Source organism: Charadrius vociferus, unplaced genomic scaffold (genome assembly GCF_000708025.1).
Source record: "Charadrius vociferus isolate BGI_N301 unplaced genomic scaffold, ASM70802v2 scaffold1551, whole genome shotgun sequence".
NCBI classification, from domain to species: Eukaryota; Metazoa; Chordata; class Aves; order Charadriiformes; family Charadriidae; genus Charadrius; species Charadrius vociferus.
In genome coordinates, this window is record NW_009646882.1 from 1 (window position 1) to 14095 (window position 14095).

Sequence of the window (14095 nt, forward strand, 5' to 3'; positions counted from 1 at the left end):
CTGTTTCTCAACTCCTTTGTCTCTTGTAGCGATGACTATTTGACAGTTAAATGGAGTTTGGGGAAGGTGTGGCACCTGTAAGGACAGATGTGGTATAATATTTTGTTGTAGCTAGTCAGCTGCTGAAGTGGGAATAGAAACTCTAGAAGTCTGAAAGCCCAGCCAGGTTCCCGAGTAGAGAACTGCCTAAATGAGGGATGTGACTTTATCAGCTGAAAATAGCTTCTAGTGGAATGGAGACTATTCTCTGTTGTTGCTGGTGGCAAACACAGCCCCTGTGCCCTCCAAGGGGTGTTTGTGAAACAAAATGTGTGGTGCTGCAGGTTCTTGAATGAGGCGTAAAGTCTGCAAGAAAGTTTTGTAGGTTGTCTGGAAGGAAACCCAGATGTGCTCAGGTGCGAGCCCCCCCTCGGATCTTCCGCACAGCAGGAGCCACCACTGCCTGTAAGCTGAGAGCACAGTCGGTGTGTGATCCTGCGATAGTGCAGATGTAAGTGTGAGCAACAAGTTTGTAGTGCTAAATCCTGTGAAAGCCTCTCAAACTTTATTCCTGGTAATGTTCAAGGTGCTGCTAAAACTCCTGGGGCTGCGTGGGGGCCATGAGGAGCTGTGGCAGTTGTAGCTGCTCTCTGCTAATCGACTGTGACTCTTGCTGTGAACTGCTCTGCCAGCGAGACCAAATACAGTGTTGACCTGATCTCAGCTGACCTTTAGCTTGTTGCTTTTGTACGTGGCCGTCAGAGTTCTGACCTTGACTGTTTCCAAGCGCGTAAGGAAATTGGAGGGAAGAGAGTATGCTGAGGTACTATTTTAAGTCTTATGTGGAACAACTTGCATCTACTATTCTTAGCTTTTTGTGTGGTGGGTCAACACATATTTAAGCTGCCCTGCTTATAGCATGACATCAATTCTGCTTTGCACTGAGTTAGGAGTCCTGAGCCTACTCTGAGGGCAGGACTCTGAAGCTTGGTTGAGACCAAAAAAAGAAAGACACTTCTAACTCACATGGGCTTGATATGCCATGCTGTCTGAGTGAACTTTCTTGGAATATTCCATTAATATTCACTACTGCCTTGACTCTAAATGCTTTTATGTGGTTTTTTTTTTTCAGCTTAGTGGGATAATAAAGTGAAAGAACTGTGAGTGAAATGGGTGAAGAATTCAGGATAGTGTGTGTGTAGGCAGCTACAAGACAACATTGGTCTTAATGCATTCATGGATCGAGGAGAGCAGGTAAAGCAAAGTCTGCATAGACCCGAGAGGTTAAGAAGAGTGGTGCTTTGATTCAGTAACTGGGTCTCAGTACTGAAATAATCTCAGACTTCTCTTGAGTCTCAACAGTATGCCCCAACAGTCAACTACTTTCATAGCAAAAATGTACCTCTAGAGGCAATCTTTCCCTCTGAGATACTATAGGCTAATTTAGATGACGTTTGTTTTCAGGTAGTGCCAGGCTGTGTGGGTCCCTCGAGGCTGTTTAAGTAGGTGCTGATACCCCTTCGGGTGGGCGAGCAACACAGGCAAGATGAGATGGGGACTCCTGAAGAGGGGTTTAAGTTGCTAGAGAGCAGTAAGGGGAAGGCTAGCTTGATGTGTGGCTATGAATATAGTAAAATAAAACATTTGTCTAGTTTACTATGAACAGAGTTGGGTTTAGGTTCATTTGCATTGCTAGTGAAACCAAAAACGGATTGGGCAGTGTCTGAAACAAAAACTGTCCAGTAACATACTTTGTGTGCTTGGCCAAATTGAGTTGTTCTGATGAGAAGTGGAATTATCTCCCTCACAGCAAAGCTCTTCTGCATCTAAAGAGGGATCCGCTCTAGAATTGCTCTAGGCCTGGCTAGTCATCAACTCTTGATCCGAACTTCTTAAACCACCGCATGTTTAGCGGATAGGCGGTCATGGCATCTCCCTGAAAAGGGAGGGGGAAAGAATGCCAAGTACTTTCAGAGACAGGAAATGAAATGGGAACGCTTCTAACGAAGTGGGTGTAGCCCAAAGTATTTCGGTCAGCATACTTAAAAGAGGGTAGAATGTAGAAATGGCGGAGTCAGCTGTTTTCTTCCCTTGGGGTATGAAGTTTGAAGTCCTCTTATGCAAGCTCTGTTAAGTTGTCAGAGTAACACTACGAAAACACTCCAAATGCTAGCCAGGATCAGTGAACCTTCCTGCAAGTGACAGTATCGGGGAAGAATAAAGCTTCATGTAAATCCTAAAAGGAACGCTTTCCTCCTCTGGAGCACAGGAATGAACTGCTGGAGTAGTTCTACATAAACAGATAAGAAAACACTGATTTTCATGTTTGCTTTTGTTTGGTAGAGCTCCAAATAGGGAGCTGCTAGAGGCAAGAGATCTTTGTGCCGTCTGGAAAAGATATTGTGAAGGTCACTGATTCTTTTGCAGTGAAGACAGCAATTTTCTGCTTTGCATTGTTCATGATCTTGCCTTCTTGTTCACAGAATGTTAGGTGCTGTCTAAAGGCACAGGTTGCTGGACTTCGGGTCAAAATTAAGCTGTGTCTTTTGAGGGCATGCTGAGCAGCAGCCGATATCAAGAACAGGAGTTAAAAGAACCTTGCCTGCAGAATTAAAAAAACTTGGTGCTTTTGTTCAATTTGTAGTTGGTCCTGACTGCCCTCCTGAGTTACTACTTCAGCCTACCTGTGCCCTATCTCCTGTGAAACAGGACTAAGTTCTTGCAGTATCAAGAATAACTGCAAGTAGGTAAGACCTCCAGGAGAGAGTTAATGTGGTGACATGGAATATGGAGGCTTTGCTCCTGACAGCTAGTGAGAAGACTATGTGAAATGAAGGTGATGCAGAACTCTTCCACAGAAGTGTTCTGCTGTGATTCATGCCTTGATAACACTCGGTAGAAAGTTGCCACTTCTCACTGCACTCTTTTTAAAGCAATCTTTGCAAGTGTATTGCCTCCATAGCTTAGCTAAGTAGAACTTGACTGAAGCAGTGCTGAAAGCTTGCATTCGTTTGTCTTCTGTCGCTCGGATCTGGTCTGAGTTCAGTTGCTGTCATGAGGGTTTGGTGGCCCTGGTTGGAACCTGAGTTCTTGTGTTATCCCTGTTGCTTTCCTGACACACGAGGGCCAGGCAGAAGCACTACACCTCAGCCAGTCATCACTACACGTTCCTCTGTTCAGTTGTGGTGATCTAACAGGACATGTAACTGCAGTTTTAAAAGCAATTAGTCATGCTATTCTGCAGAATTAAAACCCACTGGAGTAGGAATGGCACTTCCTTGTGCTGCCAGTGTGACCAACATGGTAATAAGTCTCGTTGCTGATACCTAGTCAACTGTCTGAGTATTACAAACCTGTAGCTCCAAGGTAGCATCAGTAACTGCAGTGTCTTTTTACCTCATGAGGTGTTTTCAAGATTTCCTGGTACAGGGTAACCACTTAAATCTAGGAAACCCTTCTGAGGGGATGTCTATGGGGTTAAACTGGCTAGGAGAAGGTTTGAGGGAGCTTGATAACCCCTTTTGATTTAAGTACTGCACTTCTTGACTCAGTCATGCAGGCTGTGATCTTTGCCTTATCTTCCAAAGAGTCCGATCAGCTCCGTAGGATGCACGAGTGTTCTGGCTTCATAGTTCCTTAACAGGTTTAGAGCTGACTTGCCTAGTTGGAGCAGATGACTTCTAGCAAATGAGCTGTAGTCTCAACCTGAGCAGTGGCTTTCTGCGTATAACTGTGTTCTGAGTAGAACTGAGCTTCAGATGGTCTCGTCCAAGTACAGCGCTGCCTGTTCAGGTCAGATCTTCAATTTAGCCACTTGTGCTCGGCACGGAGCAGCAGCCTCTCAGAAGGGCCTCACGCATGAGCTCCTGACAAGTAGCAGAAACTTGGCCTTCATCACCATTTCTTCTCTTGGGTTTCTCTTGCCTTGAAGGCTTTGTTAATCTGGCTTTAGAGATGACTGAAGGAAGATGGCTCCGTTTCACTGTGCTTGGCCACTGTGTTTGGCCACTGTCCTTCACGAGACCAGGCTTCAGTTTGCCCCGTGAAGTGGTGGGAAGGTCTCTTCTGCTGGCTTGGCCCTGGGTTGCCCAGGTGGGGGTGGCTGCATGTTGTACCGTCCTGCTGACTCTGGGACACATAGCGCCTGCGCTGGATCGAGTGGTAACTGTCGGGTGATGGCCTTGAAATCTCTCATGATAGAACTGTTTTTGAAAAGCTGTTTTGAAAAACGGTCGGCTGCTTTGGAGGCCGTGGCTCTGCAGCTGTCAGGAACAGATGCCTGTATTAAAAACAGGGAAAGGAGCTGGCATTGCGGATTCTGCTAGACTTGTTCAGGACTGTAGCTACCAACAAAAAGTAATTTAAATTTTTGCCTGTGTAAATCCTGTTTACCTCTAAATTAAAATGAGTGTGCTCAAGTCTTTGGGAGACTTGGGCATGAGGCTCTACAGAGAAGTTGTGACTTTAACTTACGATAGTGTAACAACCATAGGAGTACTTCTGAAACTGCTGTCTGGGCTGGTTTAGGTTTGTGAATCTACATTCTAAGGCTGTAGCGCAGCTCCTGACAACTGCAATGACCAGTTCCCCAATTTAGAGCTGTGAGCGAAGCGCCGGATTACAGCCTTACTGATCAAGAGACTGAGTTCTTTGTTTATGGAGGGAAGTGCACGTTGCCTGTGGAAAGATGAAGTATTAAAATGGATCAGACTTTGTGCGGCTGAGGGACTGAGGTCTGTATTCCGAGTCTTTTTCCTGGTTCACCTCATCGGTGAGAGCTGGATCTGTTCCTTCCTCTGCAGTGTGGACCCTACTGCAATAAGGCTTCTGAAGCTTGTTCTTATTAATGGTATTAATGTGTTGGAAAATCGGGTTGACACTCCACGCTATGTTAATCTGGGCTAGTGGGACCTCTGCGTTGCTCTGGTGGGTCCCACACGTCCTGCTGGTGGAAGCTGCTTGTGAACCGGGCTCCTAGAGCTGTCTTGCCCATTCTGGGTGGGAGCAAGGTGGCACACGCTTCCTGCTAGTGGTGGCTAGCTGCCCATTCAGTGTTAGGTGAAGCAAAACCACTCCATAACTTCAGGGGTGGCTTTGCCAAGAAATTCATGTAATGCTGTCAGCTATTTAACAAGATAAATACTTCACTGGGGCTTTTGTCTTGAGTATTTTGATCCTAAGCCAACAAATCCCCAGTGAAATGGTTTCTTGCATAGCTGAGAGCAGAAGCAGTCCTCTTGGGTAACTAGATTCTTTGGGATTGGGTTTCTAAATGTTGCCAGCTTTCAGAGTAGCCCTCGCTACTGGGTGAACACAGGGCAAAAATATCAGATTCTGTAACTTTTGACACTTTAAACTAGTGGCTTCCCTGTGATGGAGTCTTTTGTAAAGCAATTCTCATGCAGGGGTTAACATGGGGATCTGACAGTAATAGTCCTGTGGAGACCGGGGTGGTTGTACTGGGCTGGTTTGTCTGAAATGAGCTCTTGGGATGTTCTTGAGCATCCTAACAGCTCTGGAGAACTGCCTTGCTCCTGGGTCGGCTGGGAATGCAGCAGCGCTGACATGCGCTTCCTCATTTAGGGCACTCAGATTCTTGAATTCAATACTCATGGAAGTGTACAAGCCCCTGCAACAAATCCTGGGAAACGGGTGAGTGGTTGAGAGGAGCATAAACTGCAGAAGTGATAGACCTGGAGTTCTGGGTTGTTGGACAGCGTCAGGCATCGAAACTTGTCTTTGATCTCAAAGCAAACAAGAGACTGTTCCAAGAGTTTACAATAAAGTTGGTACTTTTGCCTGTGTGATGCAGAGCTCCTGTGTGCGCTTCCATAAGCAGGAGGCGGGTAGGGCAGGCAAACAAACCAGCACGTACCTTTTTATGGATCTTGTGGCATCACAAGCTGCGGAGTTTTGCTCGTTACAAGAAGCTAGCAGGAAAATTAACGCTCGTTAATCTTGATTACTTGAGTACCCTATCATATCCTTCCTTCTCATGGTCTTGACTTCTTGAATTAGTATGGCAAGCTGCAACTTCAGCTGCTTTCGCTTGTCTGCACAGTGTCGCTGCTGTTATTTTGGTCTGACTGACCCGTGGCTCGAGTGTCCGTGTTCTCCCGGGGAGCAGGGAGGGCTGCATGCACAATCCCCTCTGCTGGAAAAGGGGACAAGCCATCTCCCCGAGCATCAGAAATGGCTTCATTCAGCACGAAGCACTCCGTTTCTCAAACCAGCATTCACGGAGCGGTGTGGGCTGATGTAGCGCAGATCCCGGCTGTGTAGTTTAGCAGGCTGTTACTTCTGCATTCAGTTGAGCAGATTTCTCTTTCTGACAGGAATGTAGAAATCCTCAGAGATGTTGGCATTGGCAAAAAATGATCCTCCTGCAATGGAGAGTTCTTGCCATGTACAGCTCTGGTAGTCACCCACTTCAATTATTTGGTTGCCTTGTGAATGTGAGCAGAAATGCTAAGCTGGTCATCCTGATGTCAGGTACATTCTTAGCCTGAGAGCCGTAGTGAGATGGTGGCAGTTAGGGACACTGGAACGGCATAAACTCCACCCAGACCTCCTAAAGATCTGGCAGCTTCTCAGGTGATCACGAAGTCATGCAATCCTGCAGCCAAACTTCAAACCATCTTTAGGTGATGATCAGGTTCTCCATAATTAACAGTGGTCAAAGGCTCTGGCTGCTTGACGACTTGCTCTGATCAGTAGCTCTCCGTCATGAGCTGGACATACAGCTCTGCTTGCCTAATTCGGTTTGAGTTCATGTGCCACAACCAGATGGCAAAGTGAATGGAGATCTGTGAAATATAGGTCACACTAAGACTTGAGGATGTCAGCAGGCACATTTCCTTGTTTTGCTCTGGGAATCACCCCTATCATATTTCAGGAGGTCATAGCTCAGCAGAGGCATGATTCACATGGCATTTAATGTGCCGAATGCTGGTCTGCAACAGTGACAGAGCTTGCGTATTGCTGATAGACTGCCCTGGTACGTGAATACAAGGTTAAACAAGCAAAAGCTGTTCCCTTGCAAACTCTGGTTAGAGGAGAAACTCTAAAAGGTGGAAACCTTTGCAGGCTGATGGAGGTGTGGAGCTGCTGCTGTGCCTCTGGAACCTGGTGGTAATCAAACTGCTCCTGGCCAGAACCCAGCAAAACAAGTTGCTGATTTGCTTCCTATCGAGCACGCTCATCCTGTCAAAACAGTGTTTGTCCTTCCTCAGAAGAGGAGGTGGGGTCCTGATGGTGCTACTGGCCTTTGCAAGGACCCGGCTCTGAATTGCAGTTTCTTCACTGACTTAACCCAAGACTGGACAGGCCACCCAAACCAATGGCTTCTTCACAGCTCCAGCTACTGAAATGCCTCACTGCGCTGAGAAGTTCTTTCCTACCTGCTAGCTTCGGAGAACGGTACTGGCTTAACAGTAGGTTTCTGACTTGCCTCCTGGTCAAAACAATTTGAGGCTGAACGTCTCTGTAGGTCAGAGTATGCTCAAGTGCTTTTGTGTTTTGAAAGCTGAAGAAAGAGGTTCTCCACCCGATGGCACCAATGGTGTGTCCCTCTGGATGGGCTCTCAGAGTGAAATGGCTGTTGGTTTCCTGTCGAACTATGGAATTGAGTGGAAAGTTGAGGCATAGTTAAAATAGCCTCGCAGCTGGACAGGCTTTGCTCTGGAAAGCTGCTGTTTGAAACTCCTCTGTGGTAAGCCTCTGTATTGAGTCAGGCCTCAGCCTTGTTCACAGGCTGCACTGCTCCCCTTCAGATCCAGTTTAACTTGCTTTAAGCTGCTTATTTGTAGGAATCTGGTATTTGCTGGGTAAATGCTGGAGGTACTCTGAGCATCCCCAGAGTTTCCTTGGGGGTACGCTTGGAACAAGGAGAAATTGGCTTTTGGGGGATTTTTTTTTTTTGGCAGTTGTCTCTATCAACAAGAAGGTTGGCTTATGAAGGGAAAGTGGTGATTCGGAGCAGATGCAATCAGTTGTGGCATTTATCATTAGCAGGAAGTGGGAGTTGTGATGAGAACAGGAAATATGCCTAAATCTGTACAACTGCACTTTGAAAGCCCTGTTGTCTGCTGCAGGCAGTTGAGAAATGGTTAGGAAGGCACTGAGACTTCACTTGTGGTTAACGATGGATGTAAGACAGCTCATGTTTCTGCTCTCACCATGGTTTCATGCTCCTGCACGACTCTAGAGGTCTGGTGCTGGGGAGATCGGTTCTGATCACGGGTGATGCCGCCTGTTTGTGCTGTTCAGCATAGCTGGATTTGAACACTCTTCTCATGAAGAATGTGGCCAGTAGCCTGATGACCTGGAATGATGTGGGATAAAGGCAATAAGGCAGCTGGGATGGGTGTGGGAAGCATTTGGTGTTCCCTCTGCGTTTGGAGCAGGCTGTCGAGGCTCTCGTTCGGTGGTGAGTACCAGTTTGCAGCAGGGATGGGCAGTAGTTGCCGGCAGTCTCTGAGCACCCAGCCTGTGCCCAGAGAGTGGCTGCTGCCAAACGACTTCCCTGTGGCAGGCTGCTTGCGTAGCAATTCAAAGGCCTCTTCGGGACTGCTCTAAGGTGCAGTATTTAATGGCTCGGTGTGTGCCTCTAAACGAACAGACTGAATATAGAAACTCCCTGTGTCTGACTGCCTTGTGATCTGAGACATAGAGAACTGCTTCCCGTGATGGCTTCGTGTGGCACTTGAACATCTCTGTATTGCATTGGTAGTCTGAAGCTGCTACCTTGTGAGCTCGGGAGAGGAGGAAGGAGCTAAAGGTCAACCTCAGTTACCTCTGTGAACTGAGTAATTGTTTTAATAGATAAAGCTCTAATAACACCAATTGGTGTGCTGGCTGTTCTTTACTTGCCTCACCCTAGCAAGGTGTGTGCAAGATGTACACATAGTGGACGTGCGGGAGGGCCCACTGGTGGGGAGGAAAGCTTGTGTTACCAATATCCCTTCTCCAAGGAGGCTCGGGAGACTTAAGATCCTGCTCAAGGAGCTGCTGACTGACAGAAACTGCCCGATAGTGCTGTGGTGCGTGTGGTGGACAACTTTCCACCATGGGAAGGAGTCACCACCTGCCTGTGCTGATGGTGGTGGCAGACCAAACCCACCCTCTAGAACTGGTATGGCTGGTCCACGAGTGTGTCACTAACTCTGACCTCCTCTTTCAGTTGCAACCTGCCTCCAGGTGGATCCCAGTGCAGAACCTGCAGCATCCTTAACTCTCGGCACTCCTGCACTTAGGCCACAATGGCAGGTCGAGGTGGAGCTGCTCGACCGAATGGACCAGCTGCTGGAAACAAAATCTGCCAGTTTAAACTTGTTCTCTTGGGAGAATCGGCAGTGGGGAAGTCGAGCCTCGTCCTGCGCTTCGTGAAGGGGCAGTTCCACGAGTACCAGGAGAGCACGATTGGAGGTGAGTGCCAATTCCAGATGCCCATGGCTAGAAGATGCTGGCCTCACTAATGTGGTCCAGGGGTATCAGAAGTAATAACGGCCATTTCAGTCTGGTCTGGGGTTTTGCTATCCATAGTCAAGCAGCTAATGTGTTAACTCTTGGTTTACAACTCGTTTGTTGGTGTGAAGATCTGCACAGCAGAGAATGATGCTATGGCAACCGTGCACACTGCCTCTGAGGTGTCTTCACTTCCAGCGCTGGAATTCCTGCTTCTAATTAGAAGTGAGGTCTTCAGCTTGGTTTATAGCCCTTAATTATTATCTCTTCAGACAATGACCTGGGATTTTAGGGCTGTTTCTAGCCTGATACTGTTAACTACTTCCACAGCTGTTACAGGTCTAGTAGTTCTTTAGCTTGAATTCATTAGCACAGTGTCACCGATCAAAGGTCAGTGGGCACTTGGGTCTCTGGGCAGTAATCTTAGGTGTGTACCGAGAAGAGGCTTGATTTGTCCCTGTAGTAACCCACGCGGGGGTTAGTATAGCTGTAAGTATAGCTTATGGGCAAGCAGGGCTTAATGCTGTGCTGCAGAGGGCCGTGTGGGCACTCCGCTGTTCTGCTTCAATCTATCCAAGGCTGGTTGCCTTTATCCCAGTTGTAACGTGTGGTATTATACTCTCTGGAACAAGAAAATAACCAGTTACTAAATTGGGGAGTGCAGTGTAACTGGGCTGACTTCAGTGCTTTGGCACTGTGGTGCTCTCCAAAGCTAATCCCGGCGACGCTGCAGCTGAGCTGTGTGCTCTGTGAGAGGAGGCTGCTGCGGAAGGGACTGGCAGTGCTGCTGCTCCGGTGGCTGTCCGCTGTGCGGGCGCTCAGTGCCACCTTCCTGTCGGCTGCGCGGGGCTCTCGGGTTCCCGTGTGCAGGGAGCTTGAGGGTACAGCAGAGCTGCGACTTCCACAGCAAGTGGCACCGCACCGGCCTCCGTGGGGGGCTTCTGCTCACGCCCATGCAAAAGCAGAACCGCTCCGAGCTGCTGGCCCTGGCTGCAGGGGCTCTCCAGCCAGAGGTAAGGCAACCACGCACCTTCTCTTTCAGCTGCCTTCCTAACACAGACAGTCTGTCTGGATGACACAACGGTGAAGTTTGAAATATGGGATACAGCAGGACAAGAGCGGTATCACAGCCTGGCACCAATGTATTACCGAGGTGCCCAGGCAGCCATTGTTGTCTACGACATCACTAACACAGTGAGTACTGCGTAGGGCTGAGAGTGTGTACTGGGCAGGAGGCGTCGGTGCTTGCAGCTGATGCTTCTCGGTTCCCTGGGAGAGTGTCGGGGTTTGGAGTCCCTGCAGATGCCTGCCTGCGGGTACCAAGTTTCTCAAACTGCTAATGGCCTCTTCCTCAGTTCTGACCAAGGCTGTCTAAGCCAATAGAGGATCCTGCTACAAAGTGCTGTAGAGGCAGAACACTTCTTACAGGAAAGACTTGTTCTAATCATATCTTCACTGTGGAATAATAAGAGGCTGCCTTTCCTGACTGCTGCCTCCTGTTTGCTTCCAGGACACATTTGTACGAGCCAAGAACTGGGTGAAAGAATTGCAGAGGCAGGCTAGCCCCAATATTGTAATTGCACTAGCAGGAAACAAGGCAGACCTTGCTACCAAGAGAGCTGTGGACTTCCAGGTGAGTGGGAATGCAGATCAGTTGTTACCTGAGAAACAGCTTTTTGCATAATTGGGGGAGGCGGAGGCTATGTGCAAAATGCTTTAAGGGAGTGTGAAAGTCAAGATTTATGCTGCTGAGGACCCCAGGATGCCACTCCACGGGAGTCGTAGCCTGCCTTTCCCATGCACTCCTTTCCCAGCGCTTGTAGCTCTTGTTGGTAACAGTTATGATGAATGTGGAAAATAAGGCCCACAGAGCACAAGCTTCTGTCTTTGGTCTTTTCTGGTGCCTTACTCACCTGGGGCTGTCTGCAGCAGTGTACGAAACAGCATCTTTTAGGTACAAGACACATGAGGAATCATCCCCAGCTTGCTCTCTACTCTTCACAGCTCTTTCTGTGTCTAAGGCAGACTTTCAAGGAGAAGCTCTTATCTCAGATGTCTGCACAGGATTGCTTGTGGTGCACTTACAGTGTGCATTACTCTCCCGGCTAACCAAAGTACAAGGTGGTGTGCTGCCCGGGATGTGCTGTGTCTATATTTGGCTCACAAACAGTCTGTGCTGCTGTACCCCAGCTGGGCTGCTGGGACGCCAGCCGTGGTGGTGTCAGTGGTGCATGTATCCCGGCTGTCCTGGCCAGGCAGGGTCAGGGGACTGGGGTGGGACAGCATTTCTTCGGTGTTTAGTGTGCCAAAAAGTGAAGCGTGTGACGCCTGCTTGGGCCGCTTTGGCAGGATGCCTTTACCTGGCTAATGTGATTGCTTGTAGGATGCACAAACATATGCAGATGACAACAGCTTGCTGTTCATGGAGACGTCGGCAAAGACAGCGATGAATGTGAATGAAATCTTCATGGCAATAGGTAACAGCTTGTGTGCAGAAGGATGGCTGGAGTAGCTCTGAGCGCCAGCAGCGCAGCCCGCTGGAAACCCTGGCAGCTCCCGAGTCAGCCAGGGTCGGAAGCTCTTACTGGAGTTGATGACCAGTTTGTTATGGCTCTGTGAACAGTCACTCCCTGAGTGTTTGGAGCCTTTGTCTCGCAAAGCCTGTTTCCCCCTCTCCCTTTATCTGGGACGGTGAGTAAGGAAGGAGCGGGAGTGATGACGGGCAGAGCGAGAAGTGGGTTGGTTTGTGCCGCTGCTGCTAGCAGCACCCAGTCCCAGACTCCCTGAGGGGTGAGGGCTTGGGCAAGAGCAGGGCTGAGCCCGGCCTCTGCTCTGCAGTGGGGAGGAGGTTCATCTCTGTAGCAGAGCCCACTAATGCCTTGTTTCTTTCTAGCCAAGAAACTGCCAAAAAACGAACCCCAGAACGCTCCTGGTGGCCCAGGTAGGAATCGGGTGGTTGACCTTCAGGAGAGCAGTCAGCCTAGCAGGAGCCAGTGCTGCAGCAATTGAGCAGCCGTTACGCGCCTGACGGAGCCCTCGAATGACGTGACTGGAATCCACGCTAACAATCGCACTTACCGTAGAGCGGCTGCTGCCGGTGGCTGCTGTGATTTCTCCATCCCTTTCTGATCATAGGCTGGAGGGAGTTCTTCCACCTGCACCTTTCTGTACAAATACTAATTCAATTCTAAGTCTTAAGTCACTTTTTTAATATATGAACTTCTTCCCTCTTCCTGGTGGTGGTGGATGCATGACCTGGTGTCTGCCCAGCCGGCGCACCCCCTCCCGCGGGTGAGGGCCAGCAGCACCCGGGTCCCACAGTACTGTAGTTCACTATTGGAAACAAAGGGATATTGAGACTAGACAACCTTGTTTAAAATTACCCGTATGTAAAAGCTAAGGCTAATACCAGTACCATATGCCTAGAACAACCACTAAACTGTAGCATTATAGTGACAAACTCCGGCTTTTCAGCCACTTATTGACCAAATCACTTAAGAGTATTCTGGGGTGGGGCAGAGGGAAGCAAAACTGGTTTCTTCTGTATTTTGTATTGTATGTTTCTTCATGTAACCAATCAGTATCTTGTCAATATAGTACATACAACTAGCTGCCTGTTGTCTTTATTTGTGTTGGACTCTAGCATGCCAACTCTTTTTTTTTTTTTTTTTCTATCTCCGGTTCTGTCGTAATGCACTAATCCTGTTGCAACTTTTGCAAAAATCTTGTATAGAAAATTGTCCTTTTTTTTGATGGTTGTGATGCCACTAATGTTGTTAACCCTACTCCAGTGTGAATACACATGGTTTACTGATGTACAGAGGTGGGGTGGGGGAAACCTCGGATAACTTGTCAGTGGAAACAATATGTATTGCGAAAGCCTGTAATTCCACAACGTACGCAGGGAGGTATTAAAACGGCTTCTGTTGCCAGACTCTAACTGATGTTGGCTGCTGCCTAGTGCCTAATGCAATGTCTTATGCATACTGGTATTTAAGAGGAACTGTCAACTTAGTCTTCAGTTTTGTGTGATTAAAAAAAAAAAAATATTTTATAAACCTATCATAATCAACAATGTTCATGTTTCTTAATCAGCTCAAACCAGAAGGGGAGTGGAGCAGAACGTAACCGTTGTGCTGGAGGCTGAGGGGGGCCAGGCTGCTTGTGGTGCGTACGGCACCCGGCTCTTCGGCAGGGACGCGTGGCCTTCCCTCCCTGGGCAGGGCGAAACACGGGCTGCTCGCCCTGCACCCCAGTCTGGGCTGTGCTGCCTGCTCCCGCAGCACCAGCTCCTCGGCAGGCAGGAGAGGCTGCAGGGGGTTCTGTATGCTCGGGGTGTGCTGTGCAGTGGCACGCAAGGAAGTTTGAGGTAAATAGTGGGAGTTCTTAATTGCCTAATACTTCTAGGGCAACTGCCTACAGCCCAAGGTAGGAAGAAGTGGGGGGAACAGTATGCAGAGGAACTCAGCTTGACATCTGGACAGGCTTAGGAATACTGTGCTCAAGTATTAATGAACTGTGGAGGATGATGGCTTTGAAAGATGCTGCTCTCCTCTGGCTGCTGCCTGGATTGTGAGATCCTCACACCCGTGGGCGAGAGCTGGAGTTGATGTGGAAGACGGAGCAGCCTCTCACAGCTCTGCTGCGACCT

At 48.6% G+C, this 14095-nt stretch overlaps 1 protein-coding gene across 3 annotated transcripts; it reads left to right on the top strand.

Moving 5' to 3' along the window:
* The first annotated feature begins 9159 nt into the window (after nt 1–9159).
* On the top strand, nt 9160–13506 carry RAB5C (RAB5C, member RAS oncogene family). 3 transcript variants are annotated; one of them, XM_009894418.1, is made up of 5 exons: nt 9160–9405; nt 10487–10638; nt 10955–11077; nt 11828–11921; nt 12338–13384. In XM_009894418.1, exons 1-5 carry the CDS (start codon nt 9240–9242, stop codon nt 12451–12453), a joined length of 651 nt encoding a protein of 216 aa, XP_009892720.1. In that variant the 5' UTR covers nt 9160–9239; the 3' UTR covers nt 12454–13384. The 3 variants fall into 3 exon arrangements, with proteins under 3 accessions (XP_009892720.1, XP_009892721.1, XP_009892722.1); XM_009894419.1 differs by having other exon boundaries at nt 9166–9405; nt 10508–10638; nt 12338–13506; XM_009894420.1 differs by lacking the exon at nt 10955–11077 and having other exon boundaries at nt 9166–9405; nt 12338–13506.
* Nucleotides 13507–14095: the final 589 nt, after the last annotated feature.